General features: G+C 55.0%; 8 protein-coding genes across 8 annotated transcripts; 4 read left to right on the forward strand and 4 right to left on the reverse strand.

The window, feature by feature from the left end:
- Positions 1–237: 237 nt before the first annotated feature.
- On the reverse strand, positions 238–877 carry BDP55DRAFT_21668 (uncharacterized protein). The gene has a single exon (XM_060566042.1). The coding sequence runs from the start codon at positions 625–627 to the stop codon at positions 304–306; it is 324 nt and encodes a 107-aa protein (XP_060437208.1). The 5' UTR covers positions 628–877; the 3' UTR covers positions 238–303.
- A 1029-nt stretch (positions 878–1906) lies between these two features.
- Positions 1907–3869, reverse strand: BDP55DRAFT_689252 (uncharacterized protein; the record flags this gene model as incomplete). The annotated part of the gene is made up of 2 exons (XM_060576718.1): positions 1907–2799; positions 3110–3869. The coding sequence occupies 2 exons, from the start codon at positions 3867–3869 to the stop codon at positions 1907–1909; spliced, it is 1653 nt and encodes a 550-aa protein (XP_060437209.1).
- A 2326-nt stretch (positions 3870–6195) lies between these two features.
- Positions 6196–8270, forward strand: BDP55DRAFT_539286 (PHD-finger domain-containing protein; the record flags this gene model as incomplete). The annotated part of the gene is made up of 3 exons (XM_060568018.1): positions 6196–6770; positions 6949–7242; positions 7289–8270. The coding sequence occupies 3 exons, from the start codon at positions 6196–6198 to the stop codon at positions 8268–8270; spliced, it is 1851 nt and encodes a 616-aa protein (XP_060437210.1).
- A 540-nt stretch (positions 8271–8810) lies between these two features.
- Positions 8811–9971, reverse strand: BDP55DRAFT_538829 (P-loop containing nucleoside triphosphate hydrolase protein; the record flags this gene model as incomplete). Its single annotated transcript, XM_060567981.1, has 1 exon — positions 8811–9971. The coding sequence occupies one exon, from the start codon at positions 9969–9971 to the stop codon at positions 8811–8813; it is 1161 nt and encodes a 386-aa protein (XP_060437211.1).
- A 927-nt stretch (positions 9972–10898) lies between these two features.
- BDP55DRAFT_538455 (HCO3 transporter family-domain-containing protein) lies at positions 10899–12942 on the forward strand (the record flags this gene model as incomplete). Its single annotated transcript, XM_060567948.1, has 3 exons — positions 10899–11425; positions 11480–11573; positions 11626–12942. 3 exons carry the CDS (start codon positions 10899–10901, stop codon positions 12940–12942), a joined length of 1938 nt encoding a protein of 645 aa, XP_060437212.1.
- Positions 12943–13062: 120 nt separating this feature from the next.
- Positions 13063–14747, forward strand: BDP55DRAFT_641675 (uncharacterized protein). The gene is made up of 4 exons (XM_060573411.1): positions 13063–13483; positions 13540–13726; positions 13833–14139; positions 14230–14747. Exons 1-4 carry the CDS (start codon positions 13432–13434, stop codon positions 14305–14307), a joined length of 624 nt encoding a protein of 207 aa, XP_060437213.1. The 5' UTR covers positions 13063–13431; the 3' UTR covers positions 14308–14747.
- A 352-nt stretch (positions 14748–15099) lies between these two features.
- On the forward strand, positions 15100–16831 carry BDP55DRAFT_21827 (uncharacterized protein). Its single transcript, XM_060566052.1, has one exon. The coding sequence runs from the start codon at positions 15207–15209 to the stop codon at positions 16524–16526; it is 1320 nt and encodes a 439-aa protein (XP_060437214.1). The 5' UTR covers positions 15100–15206; the 3' UTR covers positions 16527–16831.
- A 696-nt stretch (positions 16832–17527) lies between these two features.
- Positions 17528–18748, reverse strand: BDP55DRAFT_625678 (phosphopantetheinyl transferase; the record flags this gene model as incomplete). Its single annotated transcript, XM_060571509.1, has 2 exons — positions 17528–18379; positions 18665–18748. 2 exons carry the CDS (start codon positions 18746–18748, stop codon positions 17528–17530), a joined length of 936 nt encoding a protein of 311 aa, XP_060437215.1.
- Positions 18749–20389: the final 1641 nt, after the last annotated feature.

The following is a 20389-nucleotide window of genomic DNA, read 5'->3' on the forward strand; positions in this document are numbered from 1 at the left end:
ACCCGACGTGAGTACAACCCACCGACGGATACGTCAAAGTTCCAGAGTGCCGAACCTCATGTGGAGCAGTTGATCGACGTCTCGCAGAACCTTTTGGCCTGGGGCCCTGGCACCTGGGGCTTGCTGCGGTGGGTGGATGGGACAGGGTTGTTTCAGGCCTGGCCCGACTGACAGCGAAGCTTTCCAATTCTCTGTCTGTCTCCCCTCTCTCTGCTCCGTAGGTATTATGATTTGGAAGCTCTCCGGCGCAACCCGCCGACGGCTTGCGCGGAACGGCTCTAGCGGATGGTGAGAAGCTTGATCTCAGATCTGTCTGTTATGCTCTCTCTTTTTCTTGGACGGGCCGCATAGATTGCGGCTTTGCGATAGATTAACTTGGTATTCACACTCGAGATATGGAAGAGAACATACTCGCTGGCACCATTGCGATCCGGAGTGACTCTCCGGAGTGAGTGCCCCTCCGACGACCCCAATAACACCCACCATCAACCCCCCAAAACACATCATCAACCTCCAAGGTCCATGCATGCTCCCCCAAGCCGCAATGATCTGCCACACAACAACACACAGTAAATCGGAAGAAACGGAAATCTCCCCAATTTTCCTTGATAGCTGTCTCCCAAACATCACAAGTCCCCCTGAAGCCCAAACATTCCCGAGCGGATAGCGCGGTCAGAGCCTTCGGTAGCGCCGAATCCGGTCTTTACGCTGCGACCTCCGCCGGTAGGCCAAGTCATCTCTGTTCTAATTCCTATCTCACTTCTAAATATGTCGGAGCCAAAGGATGGGGCGATCATTCTACAACACAGTATGTCCCTCCTTCAAAATCCCCCATCTCACTAACTGACTCTCCGTGGCTCGTGAGGAAAATTATACAGCAAGCTGTTGTTCAGGCGGTATGAGTGAGGCGGACTAGCAGGAATTGGAAAACTCCGAATAATGACGGGAACATAGTCTGAAGGAGCCCGCTTAATAAGGCAATATTCTGTAATTGAGTCGTTAGCTTCGTAGGGTCGCGATGGAGGAGGCTAGACCTACCGCTGCATGCCACCTTAGTCAGTACAGCAGTCCGTGACGTCATACTTGGTAGGTGCATCTAGCTACGGGTCTTTACCAGGAACCTTACAATTAAGGTAGTGGAGGTCTATCAATGATACCTTTGACCAGCATTCTGTACGGAGTAGAGAAAATCACATACAATAGTAGCAACATCGGGTAAGGATGGTCAATTCTGCTTAGGACGACTTGTTGTAGTCTGGGGATAAGGCCTGCGTGTATCCATCTTTGACAGGTAACCTCTACAAGACACTCGACAACCTGTCTTCTCCCTCTCTCGAGCCTCAAAAGTCTAGACCTGGCTGAACCGATATCCATCCCTGCCCCTTGATTATAATTCCAAGCCTGCCTCTAAAGCTTTCCCTAAGGACAGAGCTTGATTCATTGCTTCGTGTTCACTTCGAACACATGGGCAACGCGTAGTGCATTCCATCATCATAGCATAGAACTCAAACTCTCTGAGCCGAGTATTGCCTTGTTTTTTTTTTTTTGTTTTTTTTTTCGGTTGTTGCCAACTTCCATTGCCGACAATGTTGCTGGCTGATGATAGAATCCTGTTGATGACGAGGTCGTGTTCCAATCCGTAGTTGAAAAGGGCCTTTATCCAAACCCAACTTGGTGGGTCAAGATACGTCCAAGATCATCAAACAATGTCCAAGTGTCTTGGTGTTTCCCTCACCTGCCATCCAGGCAATGCTCGGCCTCCAACGCTGAGACCTGTGAGGCCAACGATTTGTTGTCGGATCGATGCGATAACGGGTATATTGAAGTATGGGCAAGCGAAGGTGACCATAGGTGGTACCCAAAATCACAGTGCTGTGCACCCCAGGGAGCCTGCGAGTGGACCTCCTCAGTCAACTGCCTCACCAGGATCATCCACCTCATTCTGGTCTCCGCCGCAATCGCTGCAGGTTGTATGTGGGCAAGTACACTCTTGATCTGGATCGTCGCTGAGCAACATGGGCGGATCGTCTTGAGAGTATGTATCTTCAAAATCTTCGTCGTTGTGATAGTTGCCGTTCGGATAGTCGTCGAGATAGTCATCGCCAGGAGTCGAGTTGCTCTCGTCAGGGCCCACAGAAGCATGAGTGCCTTGGCTCTCGGCGTGGTTCTGAGATGATGCCGTCTTGGCAGGCGACTTGGCTTGCTTCCTGGCCTTCCTGCCCTTGGTTTTGGCCTTCTCCAAAAGCCGCTTGCGCTCTTCGTCCTTTTCGCGGGCTTTCTTGTCCTTGATCTCGTATTGCCGAATCAAGGCGTAAGGAGGCGAGCCAAAGATTCTCTCATACTCGCAAAATTCGCAAATCCACATATCTTCAAGCTTGGGTGGATTTTTGTAGTATTTCTCCTCGGCTTCCTGACGACGTGACTTGGCTGCGTTACGCAGTTCCTTCTCGGCAAGCTGACGGCGCTTCTTCTTCGACATGGGCCGGGGAGCTTTTTTGCCAGCAGGCACAGAATCGCCTGAGCCAGTATCCGTGCCGGCGGCGTCTGGCGTAGTCTGTGTCGCCATCGAGGCGTGTCTGGCTTGTCTGGGGTATCCGGGATGAGATATCGCAGGATCAGTTCCAGGCCAGTGAGGCTTTGGAACTGGGGAATCGCAAGTGAAAGTGAATTGAGTGGCAGTAGGGCTAGATTTGACGCTGGAGGATTGCCGATGAAGAAGGCTCACGTTTTCCTGGCCGGGAGCCGAAGGAGCCTTTTCTGCATTAGCGATGGCACTGGAAATGATGCCGGGATTTTCGTCTGTAAGTATAGGAATTAGCGGCACATTCTAAGAAAGAAGCTAACTGTGACAAATACGCGAAAATGGAGGATGCTGTGATTGCTGTAGAATAAGCTGAGGTGAGGAAGCAAAGGAGCCACTGTTTGTAGCTAATGGCGTGGATGCCTGCGTTTGGAATCAAAGGGTGCAAGAGCAACCTGCTGTGAGGTGCACCTGCTGCCTTCCTTTCCATCCAACAGCAATCGCCACTGTCATCAAGCACTGCAGCATCCCATTCGGCTTCTACTGCCTCTCCCATCTGATTTTGTCCTAGACACAAGGGGAACTTACTTGGCGTGGCCAATTGAGGAGGCCGGATCTTCGCTCCCCTACCCACCCAGTTGTTTGTTGCGTCGGATAAAGCTCTGAGAGGACTTCTGCCATTTCTTGATCTTCCGAATCTGCCTCTTCCCGGTCCTGAGATACCTTGGTTGTTTCCAACAAAGCTTCCAGCCCCGTAGTATGGGGGCGATATTGACCCGCCGAGGTCACCGTGGTCGTTTGACGGAGACATCACTGTTGATACACCTATAGAATTGATGTCACCCAGGGAATGTACACCAGATAGCGACGAGTCTCCGGCAGTCGGAATCTTCCTCTTCTTCTTGTTGTTGGTGTTCTCGAACGATTCGTACCCATCTGCTGAGGATGTTGTCGAGGGAGGTGGCTGAGGGCTGGGGTGCTTGGAGTGTTCCGGTTTCGGAGGCTTCGTTGAGACGCGGTTAAGGATCTCTGGATGCGAGCGCCGAACAACTTTGCTGCTGCTCAGCGCCAATTCCTCCTCGTCACTCTCTCCAATCGCCGGTGTCCCTCGAGGTGCTCCCCCATGCCCTCCACTGCCTCGACTCGCACCTTTCAAGCCTCCTGTCCTCAAGAGCATCTCATCTCGCACGATATTTGGGTAGTAGAACAGAGGGCTACTGTTGTGGTTCGCGGGGGGGTACTCGATGGAGTCCGCCACCTCAGGAGAGAGGCGTTCCCTCAAGCGACGCTTCGGCAAGGGACGAATCGGCCTCTGGGGGAATAGAGAGGAGACGCTTTCGGGAGACATTGTTCGATTATGACCTGCTTCCGCATAAGAACCATCGAGGTTAGCAAGCTTCTCGGTCGAATAGTAAAGCCTCAGGCCGGTGAGTTTCAAAGGCGCATGACCTGTGCAGTCGGCCGCCACAGCCAGCTCCAAAGTCACGAGCGCCGACTCAGCAGCACCTGACATTCGGCGAAGGACTATAGTGGCAGCATCCTTCGAAAGCAGTGGTCGAGAAGGTGGATATGGCAGGGTGGTGGCGGGAGTTGAACTTGGAGAAGAGCGACGCATACCCATAACACCTCATGCTACAAGCCATGCAAGGCAGGCCAACGCGGACAGGGCGATTCACGTTACGAAGCTTGAGGCTGCTAGCAGTGCGACGGGGGATCGTGTTGGTGTTGCTGGAGCAAAAAAGGCTCTTGTTCGGTGGGTTGGGAGGTTCGCAAGGAAGGGGGGGGTATGGATCCGTATTAAATGCGGGAGGAGCTTGTAACCCTTGATTCCTGAGTTTGCCCAACCATCAGCATATGTCCGCAATAGATAGCTGGCCCAACGACAAGCCAGACAAACACATGATGCACGTTCAACCAGGTCCGATCGATAATTTCCTCTTACCCTTGAACAAATCAAGGGAGCGCAGCGCAACGAAGCTCAGGTGAGGTACGAGCGGACCTCTACTTGTTCGCCAGAAGAGGGGAGCGGGCATACCAACTCGGTCCACCAGAATTCGGCCGGGTTTGCTCCGTGTTCGACTATGGGCACGCAGGAGCTAAAAAGAAGCAGAGTATGCAGTCAAGCGCAAGACGTCGTTCAGGTAAAACGCAAAGGCGACAGCAAGTTTAGTCGGGCTCTGAACGGAGTGTGTGGGAAAGTCAAGGTTGGTATCGAATTCCCCAGCTTTGATTGCTAATGACAGCATTTGATAATGTCTGGTGTGTGATTAGGAGACGTAGGTCAACGAGGGCCGTTCGAAACGCATTAGATAAGCAAGCCAGGGCTCCGCTGCGGATGGACTGCCTGGGGTGGGAGGTTGGGGCCTTTGGAGGGGGTAATTACCTTATGGCTCCAGATCCCAAAGCTCAAGGCGGACAGGCAAAAGTGACGAGGGAGCGAGGGAGCACGGAAGGGTTAGATTGAGATGGGAAGTGGAAAGAGAAGAGATGTACACACTGTGTGCTGTGCATAAAAGTGACTCGCCGCAGGATGCAGATATTGGAGAGACAGCGAGAAAGCGGGTGGTAAATTGGGCTTCGAGATTAGACGAGCACCGTTGGCAGGGGAAAGTCATGGACTGTAGCTTTGGGCGGGGGAGACCTGTGCAGCGTGTGCTCGAGAGATGCAATGAAGGCGGCGGGCTCGGAAGAGAATGGCTGATGGTCCTTGATTGACTAGTCTTAGGTACTCCGATTTTCTGCCTTTTTTGGGGGCAATTTGTGGGAGAAGCACAGTGCCGTCCAAAGTCGCTAGTACACAGCCTGTCATCGTCTTGGTTTTTCCGATGGCCGCACAGCACAAGACGCACAACCCAATTCCCATCCCACCTCCGCTCCGGGATCCCTTCCTTTTTCTCCTTTTGTGCAGCGACTTATGCAGCACAATCACCTGTGTAGCCATTGGTGTAGACCGTAGCCCGCTGGCACCACCTGGCCGCCAGCCCCGCAAAGCTGCCCTGCTCTTTTCCCTGGGTGCGTTGCTCGGAGGGCAGTGGGCAGCGGCAGCTCCTGCACGCCAGAGCCAAAGAGGCGCCGCACCACACTCTACAAGCCCGAAAGAAGTGCGGTGCTGCTGCTCCAGTCCACTCCAGTCCCATCCGTCGCCTGTCGGTTTCCTTCACCCAGAGCAGAGAACCATTCTACCCACGGCGCACTCTTTCTCTGACCTTTTCCACCTCCCCACGCCGGCTCCTCTCTCTCCTCTTCTACACATTACCGACCCGTCACGACATGAATCTACCTTATACTCGATTGTCAGATATGCGAACTGTTCGATTCCCTCAAAAGTCTTGCTGGAGTACCCGAGTCCTCCCTTCTCACTAGCCAGAACTGCGAGTCGCGCCCATCCATTTCCTGCTACTCTCTCGCTCGCACGACTGCCCTCCCACTACAACCACAACAACCCACCCGACCTGCTCTCTGCCCACACTCTCGTTACCTTACCTTACCAACCTTTCCCCTCGCCCCGACATCCCAATTCTACTCTCTGCCTTCTGGCTTCACCCTTGCGACTACGACATCCTGTACTGCGTCACTCACACGCCGCCGCCGCCGACTCTTCCTCCCCTCCTCCTCGCTCTTCCGAACTCTTCCTCGTCCTCCTCCTCTCTCCGCCGTCCCCCTACGCTACCTCAATGGCACCACCCTCCCCTCGACGTTCTTCACGAGCCCGAGGCAACACAGTCTCTCAGTCACAGCAATCCTCGACCACATCGAGTCTTTCGAGTCGCGGCGAGCGAACGACCAGATCCCTCAACAAGACCTCTTCCGCCAAGTCCACCCCGAGCGCCTCGCTCTCCTCGGAGCCACCCGAAGACCTTGAGGACGCCCTCCCCTCGCGGCGGCGAACCCGCGCCCAAGAAGACGCTCGCGACAAGCCTCGTGTCGACCCCTACGATATGGCCACCGGCAGTGACGACGTCCAAGAGGACGACGAGTCCGTACGTTGTGTATGTGGTTTCGACGAATACCCGGGACCTCCGCCCTTCGAGGAGGACTCCAAGCACGGAAAGCACAATCCCGAGGCGGACTTCTTCGCTAGCATCGAGCTGTCCGATGAGGTCTCTGGTCTCTTCGTCCAGTGCGACGTCTGCAAAGTCTGGCAACATGGTGCCTGCGTCGGCATTTTCACCGAGGAGAGTTCTCCCGATGAGTACTTTTGCGAGAAGTGTCGCAAAGATTTACACAAAATTCACGCAGCAGCCAACGGGTAGGCAATCCACAGTTCCGTCCAGAAGCTTCCGGGGTCTTGTCGTCCACAAGCTCGCCATTGACTGGCAATCGTCGGTCGGCGGCAAGGTCATTGGAGAACACAAATCTGGATACGGCGAGACCCAATCGACGACGTCTCTAGTGCTCTGACAATGCTAACCTTTCTACTCCCACAGACAACGATACTCGAACTACTTGCCTCTCAATCGACCATCGCGCGCAACGTCCCGGGCCGCATCCTTGGTCAAGGATGGCACCAGGTCGCCCAAGGAAGGGGGCAGGAATGGGGGCCGCGCTTCATCTGCTACCCAGGCCTCAAAGCGGAGGTCGACAATGAACAGCCGGGATGCCGCATACGACGAAGATGAACAATTGCGACGGGCCATCGAGGCCAGTAAAGAAGAGACCGTTTCGGAACCCACGGAGACTACCTCAAGACGAACGAAGCGAGGTCGCAGTGATAGCATTGAGTGAGTAAAGAACAGTTCACTGAGCTACCCCCGCTAACAGTTGTAGGAATTCGGCAAGCCTGAAGAGACAGCGTACGAGCTCGCCATCGATGTCGCCGCCTCCGGAGAAGACCGAAGCCATTGAAGACGACACAGACGAGGAAAATAACGGTCGGAATGGCCAACCCAAGAAGCCTCGCGGTACACGTACACAACGTGAAAAGTCGGACCGAGAAGAGCGCGACCGCCAGCGGGCGGAAGCAGCCAATCGGCGAAAGGGTCGTGCAGATCGCAGGAGAGCTGAGGGTACGACTCCTGTAAATCCGGGTAAGGAATCTGAAGCTCACGTGGGCGCAGAATCGGATCCGTCAGAAGAGGTCCCCCTTGCGACAGCTCGGCCTGCTGTCAAACCGACCACTGAGCCTGTGGTGCCTGTTGAGGCGCCCCCGTCCTCTGCCCCGACCCCAGATACCCCGCCTGCGAATCAAGTACCGGTCGGAAGCTCACACAAAAAGACAAGCCGTAACAACCAGAAGAGAGGCAAGGGTCGAAATCAATACACGAAAGACCGCGACGATAACGAAGACACACCGGCAAGGTCAATGTCCAGAGATATCGGCCGCAATCACGACGACCATACTGGCGCTGGTACCAGCAAACATTCCCACTCCGATCATCCCAAGCACACCCGGACAAAGGCAAACAGTGCCCACAGCAAAGTATCAATGAACGACATGAAACGCAGGGTTTCGGCGTTCCTCGACTTCATTTCCAAAACACAAGTGGAATTGGCTGGCGAAGCACTACCGGGATCTAGGAGCAGCCAAAACAGCTCCCAGCAACAAAGTCCTCGCGCAACGGCTGCGCCAGATGCGCCAAAGATTAGCGTCAACGGCGACTCCGCAATGGCAAAGAACTCGCCTATCGGCACTGCGGCAACAGACGGAAATGGGCCCGAGTCGAAAGATTTCAAAGCATTGAATTGTGTAGAGATGATGGATGCCCTCACGCGAGATCTGCTGCGATGGCAGAATCAATATGCGTCGTAAGCAGGCCTGTATTGGCCGTAGCTGCCCTTTATATAAGCGAATTGTCGCTCACTTGAAGCCGAATGGCTGCTTTCGTTTCGAAGTACGATATCAAGAGTCTGCCCCTGACGGCATTTGGCGGCTCTATACGGTTTGATGATTCGTGGCGTTTGGTCTGTTTTGGGGTGTTGAAAATGTTGTTCGAACAAAAGGCTTGAAGGCAGTTCAATCACGAGTTGTTGCCCATGTACGCACTGGTTGTGCGGTTCTACTGTCAGTTGATAATGTCAGGTTCGAGGAGAGTTGTCGGATACCCGGACGCTTGCGAGTCTCCAAGATTGCGGGCGACGTTGTTAGTGATGCACCCAAGTTCAGTTGAGTTTGGTTTTTATCTCGAGTATTGTCCAACCTGATCTACTCGTTTTCTATGTTTTGAAGGACAAGGTGTACAAAATTGCTCTCCCACGAGACGGGCTTTATATTTTACATGTATTTGATACAGGGTGTGGGGTATCTTTCTATAATTCTCACACGGGCAATCTACTACTCCTTTTTGTGCCCTTAAATTGCTTTCGTCTTATTCAAGGCTCGCTCTTTTCTCGCCTCCTTTTCTTTCCTGCGCGCCTGGTTCATGCTGAGCGGGCCCTGCCCCTCCCTCGCCAGCTCCTTGTCCCTGAATGCCTCGTCGGTGATGTCGTCGAGCACAAACTTGCCCAGGTTGCCGACCCGCCACTGCTTGACGATCCAGTCGGCGGCGCTGTCGGCGTTGGTCTCCCCACCGCTCTTGAGCTTGCCCGTCCTGCGGGCGACGCCCATCAGGAACTCGTTGACCTCGTTCGTGGGCTCGGAGTATCGTGCGTAGGCGCTCGGGTCGGTGAGGTTGAGGCGGTAGAGGAGGTAGTCGGCGAGGATCTCCATGGGTATGCGATCGTCTTTTACGGAGCCGGCGAGGGCGAGCTTGACCATGTTTTCGGCTTCGGAGACGAAGGGCATGAAGACGCCCGGGGTGTCGAGGACGAAGACGCCTTCGCCGAGGCCCATGCTGTTGTTGTTGCTGTCGCTGTTGGCGCTGTTGTTCTCGGAATCGAGGATGCGCACGGGAGAGGAGAGCTTGCGCGTCACGCCTGGCTGGGCGCCGACTTTTGCGACGGATTGTTTCTTGTGCATGCCGTGGACGCGGAGCTTGTTGAGGAGGGTGCTTTTGCCCACGTTGGGCATGCCGACGACGAGGGCGCGCATGCCTGTGAGGCTGTCGACGGAGCGGGCGACGCTGCGAATTTCGGAGAGGAGTTGTTTCGTGGCGGCGGGGTCGTCTTTGCGCCAGAAGACGACGCGTTGTCTGGTTGTAGAGGTGGTGGCAGGGTTGCCGCCGCCGCCGCCGGTGCCGCCGATGGGGGAACGGCCGGTGCCATTGTGGAAGCGGCGGAGGGCGTGTTCTACCGAGGCGGGGCTGTCGGCGCCGAGGTCGTGGTGGGTGTAGACGACGATGCGCTCGCGGCCTGCGATGGCGCGATCGAGGACGGGGTTCCAGCTGGTTAGCGGGACGCGGTAGTCGCGGCACTCGAGGACGAGGCCTACGTCGGAGAGGCGGGAGGAGATTTCACGGAGGGCGGCGTGGTGGTGGCCTAGGTAGTAGGAGCGGGGGATGGATTCGGAGACGTCGAAGCGGAGGCGGGGCGCGAAGGCGGTGGTCGCGCTCCGGCGCGCGGCGGTCGGGAACATCGCCGGGGCTGGTGGGGGGGGGAGGGGAGGAGGTTGCGAAAGGGGGGACGGGGACGGGGACGGGGACGGGAACGGCTGGCGGAATTTGCGGGCACCCTTGTGCTAAGGATCCGTTTCTGGCAACTACCTCCTCATCATTGGGAGGGGTGATTGACTTCCTTGGAAGAAAGCTGTTTGGGATGGGAAGGGGGCTGACGCTTGCAGGTGGTTGAAAGCTGGTAATTTCGGGGGAATGAAAGTTGGTTCGTGTCAAAATTTCTTCAGCCTGGCGCCGATTGTCCGATAGCCTCGCAGCGGTCGCATCATCTGATTGGCTATGAAGAAACATAATCCCTGAAGGAGGAGGGGCAATCTGCTGGCCCCGACGCCGACCAGCATGACGTCAGCCTCGATAGCTATCCCGGCCTGGACCGTGCGTACCTTGGCGTCTGTGGGGGTTTGCTCTGCCAAGACTGGCCAATGAGCACGTGGGGAACGGTGGGATGTCGATTTGTCGAAACGGGCCCGAACCTTCTTCTTTATTAAGAAGCCCTTGCTTGCCCACGCAGCCACGCTTGCCCTGGCAGTGCTACTGGGAAAGAGTTCGAGTCAAGGGAATCCATGGACCTTGGGCTGCAAGATGGGGTTCGTTGGGATGGGCAAGAAGTTTGCGTTAGCGGGATTTTGTAGTGTTTGAGTTCTTTACGCCTCTGCCGTTTAACCGTTCTGGCTTTTATGTAGAGTTTCTCGTTCTATTTCCAGTACGATACCTAGTTCCTGTCCAGTCCTGGCTCTTTAAGATCATGTACTTGGTCACTTTTATATTGTGTAGACCGACCTAGCACGCTGTTCTTACTGCCAACCCACTGACTGGGCCGACATCTCTTGTGTATCCTACGACTACACACAGACTCGTTCTGTGTTGATAGCCGTGAAACGCCTTCCCGCATGTCACCAAATCTCACGCCCACGAGGCCAGGCAGTGACCGCGGACCACCTTCGGCCACTTCACCTCGACACCAGGACGATGTCATAACACCGGTCCGCGAGTCGCACGGCCTCATCAGCGACCGGGCAGAGAGGAGGTCTACCGAAAAGGCAGAAGACCGGGAGGAAGTTTCGATCCATAACGCGGGCCCGGAAGGGCGCCGCAGTGAACGACACAGTGGAGACGGAAATGATGACACGGACAACAGCAACGGCAACAGCCACAGGTGGCGCGGCTACATCCAAAGAGACGGCAAGTTGAGGCCATTCAGGCTGCTCAAGGAGGACTTTGGCAACTTCAGATTGAGGTATCTCTCTGACTGGACCGTGTTCAATCAGCTTGTCCTGGCGAGCGCGGTGTACGTCTTCTTTACAAATATCTTGCCTGGCATCACGTTTGCGAGCGATTTATATGTCTTGACTGGGGAGTCGTGGGGCACGATTGAGGTGGTGTTTAGTACCGGGCTCTGCGGCATCATCTTTGCCTTGTGAGTAGAAATCTTGTTCTGGAGAATTACTACAGCTCTAACACAGTTTTCCAGGTTCTCGGCTCAACCATTGACGATTCTTGGTGTAACGGGGCCGTTCTCAGTATTAGCGGAAAACATTTACACGCTATGCGAGAACTCATTCAAGGTACCGTGGCTGTCTATGTAGAAAACTCCAAGGCTAAAACTAACCATGATAGATCCCCTTCCTGCCCTTCATGGCATGGTCCCTAATCCACTCGGGCTGGATGCACTTCCTCCTGGCCATCTTCAACGCCCACGACTACACCATGCAATACGTCACCGACTTCAGCGCCGACATCTTCTCCCTCCTCAACAGCGTAATCTACTTTCATAAGGCCATCCGAGAGCTCCAGCGCACAAAAGCAGCCGTCTCCCTCGCCGCCTTCCTCTACTCCATCATCGGAGCCGCGGGCACATGCCTCCTCGCCATCGCCTTGTCGACCGCAGTGTCGTGGAAGCCACTGTTCCACAGGTACGTCCGCATGGGCCTGACAGAGTACGCCGCCGCCATCTCCATCGTTTTCTTCATCGGCATGCCGTACGTTGGCGACCTGGCGACTCTTGATCACAACAGGCTGGAAGTCTCAAAGTCGTTCCGGCCGTCGTCCCCGAGCCGCGAGTATTTCTTTGTCGAGTTTTGGAAACTCCCCATTGGCTGGATCTTCATCGCCATCATTCCCGGCATCATCATCACCGTCCTCTTCTACTTTGACCACGAGATCAGTAGTATCATCTGCACGGCTAAGAGATACGGTACCCAGAAACCGGGCGGGTACGCGTGGGACGTCATGCTCCTCGGCATCACGACAATCATGTGCGGCATCCTAGGCATCCCGCCCGCCAACGGCCTCCTCCCGCAGGCACCGCTTCACTCAGAATCGCTCATGTACACTGTCTACGAAGACCCGCCGCCGGTGGACGAGGTCGAAGAAGGGCCAGGCGAAGGACCTCCCGCGAAGCCCGTCCAACGCGTCCACGAGCAGCGGTACTCTGCCTTCCTACAGGCAGCGGGCATTTTGCTCTTCATCTCGCCGCCCTTCCAACACGTGCTCGGTTTCACGCCGACCTCGGTCCTCGCGGGCCTCTTTATGTTCATGGGCTTCCAGTCGTTGTCCGTGAACCCTATCCTTACGAGGATCTGGCAGCTCCTGACGCCCATTTCGGAGCTGCCTGCTTTGCCTCACGGCGCTAGCTGGATGGGAATCCATTGCTACACGCTGGCGCAGATTGTGCTCACGGGTATCGTCTTTGGCGTCACCTTGACTGTTGCCGCGCCCGGGTTCCCTATTATTATCATTATCTTGGTGCCTGTGCGGCTGTTCTTTATGAACAGGATTTGGAGCCGGCAGACGTTGCGGTATGTTGATGGGTGGGCGACGCGGGAGGGGAAGCCGGAGGATGATGAGAATGATCGGCGTCGGGAGGGGTTAGTTGCGTCGGGTGAGGCATCTAGACGGGTTCCTGATGAGGAAACGGGGTCCAAGACGGGTTGAGGGTTGGATCTATCTCCTAGTGGTAGATTAGCATCAGTCGTGTGGCCTGTACGACTCTCCATTCACATCAGCACCAGCATCTTGTACTGATGTCGTATTGTGACATGAATGAAACCCCAATAATCTCTATACTTTACACATGCCAAATCCGAATGAACAGGTGGGGTTTCTGAATCGACGGTCACCCCCACGCCACCCCCAAGTGACCCCTCAAGTCACTTGCCAACCCGGCAACATCCAGTCCCTTTCGAGTAACTACAGGTTGAATGGTGACGCCAGGTGAAGGTACCCGTCCATGGGCAACATATCCATCCACTGCAGAGTCGAGTGGACGAGGGGTGACATTAATGCCCCGTCTAGGACACCTCGGCACCGATATCAGGTTGCTTAACCATCACAGGTGCCCGGTATCCCCACGAGTGTGAAGCGTTCATTTCGTCCGGATCTCACTCAACACCTCAGCTCCATCAACAAAACCCCGGCGGCATCATGTCCTTGTCAGTGGCGGGAAAGTACGCAGTCATCACCGGCGCGGGATCAGGTCACCCTTTCCTTCATCGACATATGCCGAGAGCACACGTGACTAACACCTCGCAGGCATAAACCTCGCCTTTGCAAGATTACTCTTAGAGAATGATTGCTCCGTCATGATAGGCGATCTCGCGCTCCGCCCCGAAGCACAACAGCTCCTCACGCACTACCCTCACTCCCAGCAGCCCAACGGCAACAACACCAACACCAACCGCCCCTCGGCCCTCTTCCAAAAAAAAAAAAAAAAAAAAACGTAGCATCCTGGCCCAGCTTAACCTCCTCTGGTCCAAAGCCCTCTCCTTCTTCCCGCAAATCGACATCGTTGTCCCCGGCGCAGGCCTCTTCGAACCAGCATGGAGTTCCTTCTGGCACCCTCCCAAAACGCCCTCAAACCCGGACAGTGAATCGAGAGACGCGGCGGACGCGGAGCCGGGGACGTATGCTGTCCTCGACGTGAACTTGACGCATCCGACCCGACTGAGCCAGCTTGCGATCGGGTACTGGACGCAGGAGGGGAGAAGCGGGTGTTTGGTGCACGTGAGCAGTATCGCGGGCCATGCGGCGGGGATCGGGTCGCCGTTGTATGTTGCTAGTAAGCACGGGTTGCACAGGTTTGTGCGGTGTATGGCCGGGATGAGGGATCGGCTGGGGATTCGGTGTAGTGATGTTGCGCCTGGGGCCGTGATTGTCAGTATTCTATGTCAACGCCCATACTCTCACGTTGATATTCTAGGAGGGGGATGGTGCTGACGAGAGATTGCAGACCCCAATGTGGCTGGAGGACCCGGGGAAGAAGCACATGACGCAGGGCGAGGGCGTCGAGCTGTTCCTTGAGCCGGAGGAGGTTGGAGGGCTATGCTTGAGCTTTGCGAGAGTCCGTAGTATGGCGATGGGACGATCTTGGAGGTTTCCAAGGGAGCTACGCGTATTGTGCCTCTTTTCCGTGCTGAGCCGCCTAGTGGAGTTGGTGTTGTGTTGCCCAGGCTGGCTGAGAATGCTGAGAAGGTCTGGAAGAAGCTTGAGGGTCCGGGATTGAAGATTTAGTATGCCTCAGATGAACGGTAGCCAGGAGTTATAAATTCAAGATCGACATTCATTTCATTATTTACCTCTTCAACGCTTCATTGAGTCTCGGGAGATATGCACAAGACATTAGTCGAGGGCTTTCTTCAGTGTGTTGTTATTATATCTCTAGTATCAGGTAAGGGAGGCGAATGACCGACTACATGAATAGGCGTGAACGGACGTCCTTGCCTAGTAACGGCCTATTCTTCATTGAATATGCAAGTGACGTCTAGATTGCTGTCCTAGGCAAGGTAAGTATTTATTGCCTGTAGCGACGGCCTAGCATCGACTTCGACATCTTCTACGTCTTCTATGATGACTTCCCAGGAACGATTCCAGCCAACCAACGGCGATCTGGACGGTCCGCCATAGCGACCGAGGTGGATTCCGTGACATATCGCAACTACCTCAGTTCATCGAATTTCCTAATCGGGAAAGACGTAGATGGACGTACAATACCGTGTTCCCCAAATGAGGACGGCACGACAGCTGCGCCTCGACGATTTGAGACATCGTTGGACGCCACATCCACGACCTCCGCATTCCTGTCTGACCTTACGTCAGGAAACAAATGGTTCGTACTGGCTTAGCTTTTGCAACCATCTTCCATTCCGTTTACCTATTTTCGCGGGCTTCATAAAGTATCATGTATCAACCACAACCTCAAGATGGAGACGACGATGCCTAGGCGGCCGCACCTCGAGCTGTTCAATCCAGGCCCTGTAGTAACCACAGAATCCAGCTTTGTGTTGTTTCCGCAGTTCCCGGTAGAAATTCGTCTTTTGATTTGGAAGCATGCGTTACAGCGTCATCGCATGATACATATTATCCTTGAGAAGAATGAGAAACAACAGAGACAAGATGACGATGAAAGCAACGGTCTCCTCAACAGACTGGGCCGTTGGGTGACTGGGTATCACTACAAGGCTATCATCAATACTCGACGATCCCTTTTACCCGATATCATGCGAGTGAATAGGGAAGCTCGAGACGCCATGTTGTCATTCTACTCAACGCAACTGCCATGTCGCTTCAGGCCAGATAAACCAAGCGAAAGAACGTACATCATCCACTTGAACCTGAACTGGGACTTTCTCCGAGTCTCATACGGGAAATTGCACATTATCTTCTTTGACTTCATCCACGACCTCCGCGCCCACGACCCGAAAGGCCGCGGCCTTCAGCACCTAGTTATAGAAGAACCCGACTACCGGACATCGGTCCACAACCCATCGCTACTCAAGCGCACCTTCACCGAAGGCCCCTCCCTTGACGTATTTCGAACCACCGTCGCAAGGGATCTCAAAAGCCTCTGGTTCAAGTGCACGCCCCGCGGCGCCCGCGCCCTCAACGTGCTGGACTGGAGGCGCGTCCACGTCTTCAATTACGGCGTCCCTGTGCTCCCGAGCTTCACCTTCTTTGACGCACCAGTGCCGGATCCAAGGGCCGGAATCGCGCGGGATCTGAAAAAGATTGGCGGGAGCTTGCATGATCCGAGGGAGGGCCCGCTCGGCTGGCGTGTGCTTCTTCGCGACGTCGGTCTACGGCCTGAGGACATGACGAACAGGGGCCAGGTCCAAGATTTGGACGTCCGCATCATGTACGCCTCGAGCGAGGAGGATGCCGTCCGCAACCGCGAGGATGCGGCAAGGGTCCTTCATGAAGAGGACTTTCGGTGGCTTGAGCTGCAGTGGTGGTTCCACGGGTGGGACACGCCCGCGGCCGGAGGACGTGGCGGCGGTGATCGGCCTGCGGGGTGCTTCTCGACGGCATCGGGGTTGCAGGCTAAGCGGCCCGAATTCGATGGACCCGGAGTATTGGCTGCGGCGCCTAGACCGGCGCTCGGATTTTGGTTGTTTCCGATCGAGGCGTTTGGGGAGATCCCACGGGAGGAAGAGGAGAGGGAGCCGAGCAGCTGGTTAAAGGTGAATTGGATATGGGACCTGAGCTCGCATCGGCCTGAACTTGCGTTGGTGGACCTATATTGATGCTGGATCTTGGCGACTGATTCAATGTTAATTTTGGCGGGATGACTGAGAACAAGGGACGTCTAGACGCTTATCTATCATTAGTGAGCCTACACAGTCGATGACTACTTGTGGATTCGGAGTCAACCATACTTGGAATGCAAAGCGTCGAAAAGAGGATCGAATATGTAATCGACGAGGGAGTTGACGAAGGAATCGATGAAGGTATGAATGAAGACATCAAGGAGATAATCGAGGGAAGGTGGCAATTTTGGCTCAGACGACCGGCGGATGATTTTGTTACCCGCGTGACCAGGTCCTAAATGACAGACCAGGCGTGGAGAATGTGGTAGAACCTCCCAGGTCTAGATGTCCTCTATCTCATGGAATTGTCTCAAGGGAAATTTGCTTGGTGACCATCGAATATGAGCACATATGACACAGTCCTACATTGACTACAATTACGTTTGGGGGTCCTAGGATGAGAAAGACGATAGCTGTTCTTGGAGGCCCAACTGAACCCGCATCCGGAGAAGGATAAATCCATGGCTTGTCTGCGATCACCACGATGTATGTACGGCAATACCAGCACTGGTTTGATGCTTAGTGCTGTGATGGGCGATATCAGTAGATGAGAATGACTCAGGGACACCAGGGAGGCTGTGTGGATCTGATGCTTTGGTATTACATCGATGCTCTGAGAGGCCCTCTGAAGCTCACATACATGCTCATGATTGGAATGTGTGTGTTTGTAAGACTTAGCACGATTTGGGGTTGGAGTCCGGTCTAAGAAGCTTGAGAGAGCTTGAACCTGCGTGACGGTTGGTAGACTCCAACTCGTTCCTTCAGAACAAGGGTAGAATGATGAACAATCTAGACATAAGGTATGAAAGATCTGCTGGGAACAATCCAAGCTTGGAATCAGTTACAGCGAGTGCTGCGATATACAAAGTTATTACCCTCAATAATGAGACAGATACACGAACATCTATATTAAAGCTGGATATGTAAGCAAGTGTAAATTACTGGTGCTCCTCTCCAAAAGCGAGCACCTCATCTATATCCAGCATCTTGTACGGCCCCAGCTCGAAAGCGAGCCCGTCCTCCTTGTGCTCCGGTGTCCGGACAGCAGAGCACGTCATGTAGTCGGGACCCAGAGCCCTCAGGGACACATTCGCATCCTCCACCTTGGTCCCCTTGAAAACAATCTCATGATCCGCGACCGCCTCGCCTTCGGCACTGAAGCTCTCCGCAGGCGTCGGCGGCCGGAACTTTTTGAACTGCAGATCCCCCAGCCAGGGCGCGAGGAGCGCCTCGCCCGTCATCTTGACGTACGCCTCCCGCAAACACCACAGCGCGTAGAAGCACCGCAGCTTAAAGTCGGCCGCGTCCTCGAGCGAGGCGCCCGGTTTCAAGCCCGGCGGGATCGCCGCCAGGACCTGCCACTTGAGGAAGCTGGCCTCGATGGGCGAGAGCACGTCGGCGTGGACGTCGACGAACTTGGGCCAGCCTTCTTTGCTGAGCATGCCGTGATCCCTGGAGCGGCGTTCCGAGGTGCAGACGATGTCGACGCCGACGTCGACGGTGCCCCTGGCGGCGACGTCGTAGCCGTGGACTGCGAACATGGCGACCAGCCCTGCCTGGTGGCTCACGTTGAAGCTGAGCGGACTGGTGCCGTCGGCAGTGCGGAAGATGGGCTTGGTGCGCTCGTCGCGGACGGCGGTGGCATCGTGCCAGGGGACGCCGCAGAAGCGGCTGATGGCGTAGCGTTTCAGGAGGTGCGAACCCAGGGACAGCTTCGCGTCGCGGACGTGGTAGTACTTTAGCACGGCTTTACGCTCGTCGGCGGTGAGGAGTGCGAAAGCTCGGGATGCCTTTTGAGCGGGTTCGGTTTCGTGTCAGTTTGTTTCTCATTTTATTCTTCTTCTTTTTTCTATGGTCCCAAGGTTCCAGGGGTAAATGGCGCGCAGGGGTTGGGGAGCTTCGAAGTTCGAAGTTGCTATTGCATAGAGGAGGGAGGTAGGGGGGACAACTTGGGACGAGCATTTTTTGGAATGGTTCGCCGGGACATGTTTGAATAATACAGAGCCGCGAAACGGGCATGGGGCAACGGGCAAACAGCAACGCGAATTCGATCAAGAACGGGGTGTAGTACGTACGGCTTGCTCGAGTTGCTTCGTTTCAGTGGCCTCTGGCCATAATTGCCGTGTATCCAGGATCCACTGTATGATAGTCGGGGCCATCTTGATCGGTGGTTTTTGTCAGTTTCTGGTTGTTTCGAGGATGCCTGTCGGACTTGGAAACACTGGTTGGTTTCTCGCAGTGCCTAATGCCCGTCCGTCTACTTTCTCTACTGACACAACCTGCAGCCTCAACGAAGGTTCACTCGGAGCAGGACTTCCTCAAAGAGTCGGCAGGACTCCTTCAGCCTGCTCTGGCGTTGCTGTTCTGTCCAAGACCCAGACCCGACTTTGTCGTCGGAAGGAGGGATGAAATGTGCCTGCCAAGAAACCCTGAATAAGGTTAAAGATTGCCAACAAGCTGAAGTTGCGTCTTTTGACACGTTATCTGCCCCGCTGTGGCCGGTTGAGAAGTTGACGAGACGACAAGGACGCCGAGACGAGCGTCGAGGGCACGACCGTAAGCAATTGGACGACGCGGGTTCGGTGAGGTAAGGTAAGCGGAGTGAGGATGCAATGCCGCAAGCGAGTAAGACTCGGTAGATAGAGTGAGGTAAGCTGTAATTGCTCTTGGCAGACGGGCAGGCCGGCGACGTGTGAAGGGTGACGGATCGACGATTTGCAGAATCAAGTTTCAGACATCAGGCCATCGAGTTCTTGGGAGGATGTGCGAGTCGCTTGTAGTTTCACCGAGGGGTTTGGACCGTTGATTGACGAGGGTGAGATTGTCACAGGTTTCCGTGGGTTTTAGTCCTTTGGAGTGGGAAGGGGTGGGAGGTTGAGACGTTTCCACGTCCCCTTCAAGCTGGAAACTGCCCGGGGGGGTTGGAGGGGCAGCGAGAGAGGGGCCAAAGTGCCCGCAGCCCACCAGCGCCTCTTACTGAGTATCCGTAGCCGTCCAGTAGGACGTAGGTACCTCCACCTCGAGCTCCGAGCCCCGGAACAAGGCGGACCAACGCCCGCTAGCGCCCTTTTCCCTGGTGGAGGGGTGTCACGGCTGCAGATCACACCGAAATGCGCGGCTTGACCCCTCCATCTTTGCCGCCCCAAACCTTTTCTCAACTTCAACTCCACCTCACCACATATCAAATTTGGCATGACTTACAGTGTCTCACGCTCTCTATAAATCAGTCTTCGTCCGTCCTTCATCTCTACCGGTCTTTCCTTCTCCTTTTCTCTTCAGCGCAATTCTACCCTCGTTCACAGAATTCGCCACGTAGCCGAGTCTCTCCGCCAAACTCATCCAAAGATTCCTGCGTTTCTTCTTTCCAAATCGTCTCAACCTGCCTCCCTTGTTCCGCCGCCATGACCGCCAACCAAGCCACGATCATAAACCTACAGTCATGTTGCGACGTCGAACAGGCCAGGAGTGCATCTTTCTTTGTTCCGCTGGCCAGATCGTTTCCCTTCTAGGAGAGGCTTGATCCCGGAAGCGTAGAGCAAACTTCTTTTTTCAAATTTCCGATTTTCCTGTGCACGCGGCAATGGGACGCCAGTCGAAGTCCAGTCGAGAATCGGAAACCATTCTTCAACCAACCCTTTTTTACAACAAACCGCTGGGAGGCATCCGCATGGGCCTGAAGCGTCGATGATCCGTCCGAAAAGAGTCCACGCGCCGGGGCAAACGTGCGGCACAACTATAACACCCCGGCGCGGCTGGCCGCGGATGACGAGAGTCCGCTGGAGAGAGCCGCGTGAGCCTGA

The sequence above is a fragment of the Colletotrichum godetiae genome (assembly GCF_030913485.1).
Source record: "Colletotrichum godetiae strain CBS 193.32 chromosome Unknown BDP55scaffold_1, whole genome shotgun sequence".
NCBI lineage: Eukaryota > Fungi > Ascomycota > Sordariomycetes > Glomerellales > Glomerellaceae > Colletotrichum > Colletotrichum godetiae.

Excerpts from the sequence above, each read along its gene's own strand:
- BDP55DRAFT_21827 (XM_060566052.1), top strand. The coding sequence starts at position 15,207 with ATGGAGACGACGATGCCTAGGCGGCCGCACCTCGAGCTGTTCAATCCA.
- BDP55DRAFT_21668 (XM_060566042.1), bottom strand. The coding sequence starts at position 627 with ATGTTTGGGAGACAGCTATCAAGGAAAATTGGGGAGATTTCCGTTTCT.
- BDP55DRAFT_641675 (XM_060573411.1), top strand. The coding sequence starts at position 13,432 with ATGTCCTTGTCAGTGGCGGGAAAGTACGCAGTCATCACCGGCGCGGGA. Across the intron at positions 13,484-13,539 it reads CATCACCGGCGCGGGATCAG|GCATAAACCTCGCCTTTGCA; the intron begins GTCACCCTTTCC and ends AACACCTCGCAG. Across the intron at positions 14,140-14,229 it reads TGGGGATTCGGTGTAGTGAT|ATTGCAGACCCCAATGTGGC; the intron begins GTTGCGCCTGGG and ends TGCTGACGAGAG.